This window comes from Nannospalax galili, unplaced genomic scaffold, assembly GCF_000622305.1.
Source record: "Nannospalax galili isolate Female #2095 unplaced genomic scaffold, S.galili_v1.0 scaffold1243, whole genome shotgun sequence".
Lineage (NCBI taxonomy): Eukaryota > Metazoa > Chordata > Mammalia > Rodentia > Spalacidae > Nannospalax > Nannospalax galili.
This window is the reverse complement of record NW_008349193.1, coordinates 51,384-60,363: the sequence shown is the minus strand read 5'-3', so window position 1 is coordinate 60,363 and position 8,980 is coordinate 51,384. Positions and strand designations below refer to the sequence as shown.

Sequence of the window (8,980 nt, the reverse complement as noted above, 5' to 3'; positions counted from 1 at the left end):
ACGGACCACAGGAGCTCTGCTGGACCCTGAACCCACAGTTTATATCCATTGTAAAGTTCCAGGCCTTGTTCTCTGCGTGCCCTTTGATCCCCAGACAGAGGTGGTGGCTCAGATGCTATGTATGGCTATTACAAGGGAGCCCCACAGATGTGGTCAGAACCCAGTGACCCCCTGGAAATATACATCTCAGGTAAGGAAGCCCCATAACTCATGGAATCATTTTTAGGCCTCAAGATCTTTGCCATGAGCCCTGTTAATCTCTGGGGAATACCAGGCTGGAGGTAACTGAAGGAACCTCTTTGCTCCTGAGCCAGAGTCCCACAGAGAGACCATGGTGCCTGCAAGGCAGGATGGGAGGAGGCATATATATGAGTAAGAACCAAATTCTCAACCAGCATTCCATGTGGCCTCCAAGGCTGCCCTAGAAGCCCTTCATGACACCCAGCCAGGACCTATCTTGACCCGTAGAGATATCCTGACCCTCCACTGCGCTCTGACATCAGCTACAACTGATTCTCTTTGTTCAGAGAGAAGGAAACTGGCCTCCTCCAAAGTCCAGGCTGAGAGCCCCAGGCTTGTATTTTTCAGGCCAGCTTCCCACTTGCCCGTCTGAGGTCTTCCACTGGAGGCTGGCACAGGTGCTATGGTACACAGAGACTCTCCTCCCATTTGGCTGTCCCCAGTGATGACCTGGACATACTGATCACAGGTGAAGAGCCAAGTGAATCCAGTTAGGAACCCAGGATCTTCACAGATCCTGCTAGGAGAGCCCAGGGATTGAGGCTAGGATGAAGGTTTGGGGTAAAAGGGAGGAACAGGAACAAGACAGGGGAGAAGGGAAGGGTCAGAATCAGAGAAGCCAGACACAGAGACCCATATCCTCAGAAAACTCGGTCCCTCACCCATCCTTCTCTCTAGTACTTCTCCCTGTCACACCCTCCATCTCAATATAGCCAGGCCACACAGTGTCCTCTGGAGAAAACATGACCCCCCTGTGGTCAGTCATAGAGTCAGATGGACACTGTCTTTCTTACCAGCAAAGAGGTAATCAATTCCCCACTCTGTCTTAGCTTGAGGTGTCACACTGGGAAATACTGGGCAGAATTCTCCATGAGTGCTCTAACCTCATATGTTGGTGGAATTTAGAAGAGGTATGGTTTTCAAGGTTCATCCCCTGCCTGTTGTTATGTACCACTGCTTGTAGAGTGTGGAGCTTTTAGCTTCAGTTATGAGGACCCTTACCTGCCCCCAGGATAGCCCTTTGTAGAATGGGATTAGAAGTCATAGGAAGATAGAGACAGGAGATTCACCCAATTCACCCCCAGGACAGCTGGAGACCAACAGGAGGCCTTCCTGGAATTCCCACCCCACATCATTAAAATCTAGGTTCCAGCTGGACAGTAGAAAAAGGTCCCTGGGGAGGCCACAGGGCAGATGTAAGAGAGTGAACAGCAGCTGTGTCTCCATGTCAGATTCTGACTCTTCCCTTCCTCTTGTCCTCTTTCCCAGGTTCCTCTGTAGACAACAGCACCCCACCCACAGGGCCCAACTCAAGAGCTGGTGAGTGTGAGGGGTTTTGGTCCAGGGACTTTGCTCCATCCCTGAGCTGCCTGAAGACTCTCAGCCCATCTAAATGACTGTTCTTGTGTCAGTTAAGCTTGTGTCCAGAAGCCCCAAGATCAGAAAGAGATGCCAACAGAGACCCCAGAATTCCAGTCTTTGAGGTTGGGCTGCAGGAGGGTGCTTACAGGCAAAGCAAAGGTGTTTGGTCCCAGGCTTAGGGAGGAGCAGCTGGTCTGAGGGGGAGAGTAGAGCACCCAGACCCTCACCTTCCCATCCCCTCATGAGGACTTGAGAAGCAGCCACTCACTCCCATGGGGTCATTTACCTAGAATGGTAAAAGAGAACTGTAGGAATGTGGGTTCAAGGGGAACAGAAGTCCAGAATTAGTTATTGAGTTGGTGTAGTCTCTAACGAAGACGGTGTTTTGGACAAGCTCATCCCCCAGTGGGTTTTGGTTTCTCTGTGAATGAATGACAGAGCCATTCACCCTGACCTTAGAGTTCCTTTCAGCACTGACCTTGGCTGTGACCTCTCCTGCCAGAGGCCTCCACAACCTAATTCTGCAGTGGGCCTCTAAACTTGGCCACACTGATGTTGACATAGTGTGAGGGTCGTTCACAGGGACACAGCAGGACATTCGGGCTCCTTCTGTCCAGGGTCTCAGCTCTGGTAGAGTACAATATTGGAAATCAGATTCACTGGATTCAGTCAAACTTGGCTTCTTCCAGCTGGGTGACCTGGGGCAGGTGAACTGGCTGGGGGCAGAGCTGATCCCATGTTGTATGATCCCGAGGACAGGAGGTGCTGAATGTAAAGACCCAGCATGGGCCTGGCACACATTAGGTGCTAAAGTCAGCTAACACTGCTCCTGACACATGAAGTCATTTGTGCCACAGGACTGGGAAGTTACCAGATGATTCTGATCGGAGTCTCAGTGGTCTTCCTGCTCTTCCTTCTCATCTTCCTTCTCCTCCAACGTCGATGTCTGGAGAAATGCAGGAAAGAGGGTGAGTAGGATGGAGGGCTCCCCTGTGGACCATCCAATCAGGGGCTCAGAGCACCAGCTCTAGGGAAACCAGCCAGACTGGAGCAAGCCAGCTTAGGAATCTTTCCATAGAATATCAGATCAGAAACACGTGATCTCAATACCTGTGCAAAGGTCTGGCATTCTGTGAGCTATTAATCTGGTCATTCACCTACTTACCCCATGTGATATAAAGATCCTTTGTTCACTGCAGGTTCTGAGAGAGAATTTTCCCACCCCTGGCTGAGACTCTTATCTCTCTTTCAGTCCAGAGTGAAATCACTGACGTACAACATCCTGCAGAAGCCAAGGAGCCAGTGCCCAGGGAGAGAGGTCCTCAAAAGAGGTAACTCAGGCCCAGTAACCCAGATTCCCACTTGTCTGTCATTCCTCACCATCAACTCACACCCCTTTGTGCCCTTAGACCCTGTCCAGCAACTGCCATCAAGAAAGAAATCCTGTGTAAGAGAAGAGGGCCCTGGGGAAGAGGACACCTGAGGTCTCGGTGGAGGGGAGGGGCTGTGGTCAGTGCTTTGTGGGACTGCACTCTCACTATGGACTGGGGGCATTACAGTGCTTCCTGGCTCTGCCAACATGTGAGGCAGCAGAGGGATCTAAGGACCTGAAAGATCCCAGGACTCTGGCCAGGAGACAAATCCCTTTTTCTTCCACATCAGATGCTTCTGTGAAGATCCAACAGCCAAAGGGCAGCGTGGAGACGGACAATCTGGTGAGACCCTGTCCCAGTTGACAGTGCTGTAGTCCTTCCAGCCCAATTTGTTCCGGGGTCCTTCTCTGTTCTTCCCTCTCTCAGCCCTCAGTCACATGCACAGCTGATCTCCTCCTTCTGGAAGCACCTGCTACTCTCTGCTAGGAGCTCACTATTTCTTGGTTTTCCTGGCAGCAGGTGGCCCCTCTCTGGCTCTTTTCTGACTCCTCAGGAGCTGCCTGGCTGTTACCATGTTCCCAGTGTCTCAAAGGACACCTGAGGGGCTGCAGCTACAGCTCAGTGGTAGAGGGATTATCTACCATGTACAAAGCATTTGGTTTCATACACAGCACTGAGAACAGAATCAGTAGGATACATAAATACATGAGATCCTGGAAACCTGAGCTCCTCCACTCGTTCCCCTTCTGCCCACCAGGGGCTCCCTCTTTTTCTTTACATATGTATTTGTGTGTGCACATTTGTGGAGGACCTGGATTGGCACTGGGTTACTTTCTTAATCCTGTCCACCTTATTTTTTGAGACAGATTTCTCACTGAACTTAGAGCTTGGTGATTTGGCTAGACTGACTGGTCAGCAAGTCTCAGGGATCTGGTCTCTCCCTCTCCAGTGCTGGGATCACAGCCTTGCCTAGACATTATATGGCAGGGTGCTGTGGATCAAACTCCAGTCCTCATTCTTGTCAGCAAGTATGTTACTGGCTGAACCATCTCCCAGATCCTGGAGCTCCCCCTGGATCAGGCTTCCTGTAGGGGCTGCAGATGTTGCAGGGAGTGAAGCTCTCCATCCACTGGGGACAACTGCAAGGGGAGGGGACAACCAGCTAACAATGCAGAATGGGAGCAGTGCCATGTGCTTCAGGAAAATGGAGCAGAGAAAGGGGAAGGAGAGCAGACAGGGCCAGTGTGAATCTTCAGGGCGCTCTGACAGGTGTCTTCCCAGATAAACTCCAATGAAACAGCTCCTGCAGGCAGAAGACACTTCAGGCAAGTAGGTCCTGGGGCAGGAGCAGGCTCTCTCAGGAAGTTGGGTTGTGTTACTGGAGGTCAGCCTTGAAGGAAGGGAGCTGCCAGATACCTCAAGTCTTCAGGAACCCCCTGAAGACCCATTAGGAATGCTCTGGTCTGATTTAAATGTCTAAAGGAGTACTCTGGTCACCCCATAGAATCTGACTGGCCAGACCTTAGGGGAACCAAGAGACACTGTCTCACTGCCTCCCTTCTGCAGAACCCACCTGATGAAGACTCCCTGAAAGAGATGTATGCCCAGGTAAAACCCTCCAGGCTCAGGAGGGCAGGGGCCACCTCTCCTCCTTCAACCTTCTCAAGGGAATTACTGAGCTCAAAGAACAGAGAGACAGAAGAAGACAGAGAGAAGGACAGTGAGGTGTGTCTTGTCCTCCCTAGTACCCAGGCTCCCAAATCCAGGCCAAGTACCTAATTTCTTCTCACCCTCTCTGACCCCAGGCTGCTTTGTATGAGGGTCCCCAGGATGTGCACTATGCCCAACTGTGTATCGTGACACCAAGAAAGGCACAGATGAGCCTTCTGCCTCCCACTCCAAGAATTCCAAGATGAGACCAGGCAGCCCCTGGCTCTGGTGTCCACCAGCCCAGGAAGATTCTGACCCCACACACCATGGAGAGTCACTCAAGGACATCTGAGAGTCAGGATTTGCCCTGAGTGGACAGCCATCTTGTAGAACCCACCTTTCTCCAGGAGATTCTGGGAATTTTCTGGGCTCCACTTGAGATAATAGTGTTTATAAATTTTGTAAATAAATCCAAAGTCTTGTCAGTAATCAGTGAATGAAGTGAGAAAAAGAAAACTGAATTAAGAGAAGCCTATTTTAACATGAGTTTATTGTCAGTCATTCTTCAATAAATCTAAATCTGAATGAGAATTAAACAGACCACATCTATCCATAAAATGACAATTCAGAATCATAAATAACTTGTAAGAAAATAAATGATGACCTCCTAATCATATTGAGAATTCAGAAAAAAGTAAAACAACCTGTTCTAAATGAAGCAATGGAAAGGGAAACAATATATAAAGAGGTGCCATGAGCTATGAACATGATTACACAGGAAAATAATCACAACCAATCAGGAGGATGAGGCAGGGGAACCACAAGTTCTAGGCCAACCTGGGCTACATACTGTTCAAGGTCAGCCTGTGGGACTTTGAAGAACATCTCAAAATCAAAATCGAAAGGCACCTGCAGATATAGCTCTGTTGTAAAGCACTTGCCTGGCACATGAGCAACTAACCTGTATGGAATGAGAAAGAGAGGGGAGAGAGAGAGAGAGAGAGAGAGAGAGAGAGAGAGAGAGAGAGAGAGAGAGAGAGAGAGAGACAGAGAGAAAGAAAGAGAGAGAGGCTCTATTAAATTCAAGCACTAATGTTTTATGTGGACACACCCAGAAATGTTATCACTGGATCAGATACTAGCTCTGATTTGTAATTTTTCAGGAACATCTGCAAGGTCTGGCTGGGAATACTTTGATTTATTACAGAAAAATAGCACATGAGTATTCTTTCCCCCTATATTCATAACAGCATTTTTCTTTATTGCTTTTTATAGTTTTAAAAAAGGGATTTACTGTGGTATTTTCATGCATGATGTCACTTAACATGGTTTATAGTCAACAATTTCCTGCTGCCTTCTCCGTCCCTATTTATTCTGAATGTTAGTCCCCTTCCTCATCACTAATAATCCTCTTTCCTTTAATATCATGAACATTCTCACTTCATTCTAGATTGCTGGTAGGAAACCAGTATGACAGGCCCTAGGGTGAAGTGAGCCTAAAACTTATAGGTCCAGGCTGCATTCTCTGCTAAAGGGAGGGGCACTGAAAACAGTGGCTCTGATAATCCCTGTCTTGAAGAACACTGCTAGATTGGCAGGAGGAAGCAGCCTGATCATAAAAGTGCAGGCTCCCTGCTCTGTGGGAAAGCGTTTTGGTCAACAACCCTTAGCTCATCTCCTTGTCCTGAACAAATTACTCAGCTATCCCTGGCTAAAAGATTAGGCCAGGTTAAAGGTTTACTCCTGAGCTAAAAGCTAAAAGTTCACCATGCTTTCAGCTCTAAGAAAGAAAACATTGTAGCTAATAAATTACAGGATGGGTATTGAGAACTGTTCCAGGTTTCCTCACGGGTCCAGCCCATGAGGGACCACAGGGAACGAGGGTTCTGGCTGAGGTGGGGGTGAACCCTGTGGAGTCAACACACAGATTCCAGGAGTTGGGTGGAAGCAGGCACTAGGCGAGGTGCTGCAGACTCGTTTATTGCTGGGAAGTGCAGGCCTTATATATTTCTCCCGCTGCCCCCAGTGTCCCATAAGCTGGTGTGTCACTCCATGATAGATCTCCTCAACCAGGCCTCTCATGTCATCAGTCTCTAGGTCTGGGGGCAGATTAGGTTGGCTCTTTTGTGGAAGCACGGGCTGTGCTCTCAAGGTGGAAGCTGTGTTCTCTAGTGCGGCCTGTGCTTAGGCCTGGCACTTCTCCCCTAAAGATCACCTTGAGTAAAAGTTTAAGAATCCTTCTGGTGCCAACTAACAGACCAAATGTCCTGTTTCTTTGTACCCTAAATCTTTGTATGTGACTGCCATATCCCACGTGACTGCTAGTTCCTTTGGATGTATAAAAACCATCTGAATTTTAAAATAAATTGGCTTGTTGGGAAGACACAGGTCCCAGAGTTTATGACTGTGTCACCAATCAGACCCTCTGCCCTGAAGCCAGTAGGTCCCCTGATAAGCAAAGCAAACCTGAGTCCTGGCAACTGGTGCCTGAAACAGGGAAACTCTCAGACCTCTGCTTCACTGCGGACAGAGCAATCCCCCACCACCACCCACTTCGGCTCATTGGATCCCCTTGTCATGCTGGTTTGTAGGTAAGGGGCAATTGTAAATATGGGTAATTCTCTTTCTCCAGACAAGTCTCACTTCCAATATATTCTTAAATGCACGCTAAAGTCTAGAGGAATTAAATGTACAGAAATTCACATTAAGGCCTTTTTAGATATTACTATAGAATGTAATCCTTGATTTCCTGCTATGGGAACTATTGACTTGAAATCTTGGAAAAGAGTAGGAGATAATGTACAGAATTATCAAAACCAGGGCAAGACTGTTTCTGTCTTCTATTTCCCTCTCTGGTCTGCTCTTTGACAGTGTCTCTAAATAGAAAAAGAACCCCCTCCCTCTACGGCCCAGTCACCTACACATCTACTCCCTCCCACCACCAGTCCTCCTTCCACAATAGCCCAACAGTGGGATCCTTCTCAGGCTGCTACTCAGCTGCTGGCACCTCCTCTGGTTGCTATGAAGCTGCCAGTGCTCCCTCCTGCTGTGGCACAGCCTCTAGGAATGCAACCACCCACCCCTCTATTAGAAAGGGGGAGTTGTCCTGCACTTTGGGATCTCTCCCCATGTCTCCTCCCCCAGCATTCCCCATTCCCCATGGCATATGTTTCTTATACCTTGCACTCTGCTTCTGACCCTGAATCTCTCTGTCCCATGTTTCAAAATCTTCTCGCAGGTGACACTTTCTCTGGAGAACCTTCAGCTTCCTTGCCACATCCTTCCCCTCAGTTCTTTCCAGTTCACATTCCAGCTGGCCCTGTGGCAGCTGACAACCCTGAACTTAGAATGCATAGTCCTTTTGGCTTTGAAATGCTGAAAGCAACGTGCAAGGCAGTGATGGAAAATGGTATGCATGGTCCTTTTACCATGGCCATCTTTGATCAGCTTAGCCATAAATTAGTCACTGTTTGGGACTTTAAACACCTTGCCCAGGCTGCCCTGTCCCTGGGACAATGACTCCTTTTTAAGTCTAAATACTATGATACATATACTGTACAGGCAGCAAGAAATGCTCAAGCTAATGTTGATGTGACAGCTGACATGCTTAAGGACGAAGGTTGATATGCTGATGCTGAGGCACAAAAGGTTTTATCGGCTCAATATTTTGATCAGGTGTGCTTTTGTGCCTTGAGAGCCTGGAGATCCACAGTGAATGGTGAGACAGTGAGAACTAGCTTAGCTGATTTCAAACAAAAGCCACAGGAGCAATGGGCTGAATTCTTAGCTAAGGTCTGACGAGCAGTAGAGGCTAAGATTCCTCACATAATAGCCACACAGATTTTAATAAAACAACTTACTTATGATGGCTTGCATCAAGAATATAAAGCAGCAATTGCTCCAGTAAAAAGCTAAGATTTGTCTTCCTGGGTAATAGCTACTCAGGACATAGGGACAGTTTCAGCACAGGTTAGCATGATGGCAACTGCATTGGCAGAAGCTTTCACTACCCAAATGAAAGATATAGGCAAGCACGCACTGGGCTCTCAGGGTCCCAGCGCGCACTCCTAGGCAGTGAAAGCTCCTCCGCTACTGAGGTCTACTCAGTCGATCCCGTCCCTATTTCACCCATATACCTTCCTCAGGATGTGAGGTCCACTGGCCACTTGGACCACACGGGAAGCATACAAGGAACGGTGAAAGTCAGGGTGTCCGTGAGTCGGTGACAGAGAAATAGCGCCCCCCGGGGAGACTGGATCACAGGATTTAGTGTTACAGCTCAAGACAAGTGACTCAGCTCAGATCTCAGTGATTCAGCTCCAGCTCCATTATTCAGTGACTTAGCTCGGCTCCAA

At 48.4% G+C, this 8,980-nt stretch overlaps 1 protein-coding gene across 1 annotated transcript in view; it reads left to right on the top strand.

The window, feature by feature from the left end:
• Nucleotides 1-8,980, top strand: part of LOC103744705 — a 76,294-nt gene that overhangs the window by 22,559 nt on the left and 44,755 nt on the right. Inside the window, exons 4-6 of the mRNA XM_029570127.1 lie at nucleotides 589-709; nucleotides 1,510-1,560; nucleotides 2,460-2,570. Coding sequence (XP_029425987.1) covers nucleotides 589-709; nucleotides 1,510-1,560; nucleotides 2,460-2,570 — 283 coding nt within the window. The remainder of the gene's footprint in view (nucleotides 1-588; nucleotides 710-1,509; nucleotides 1,561-2,459; nucleotides 2,571-8,980) is intronic.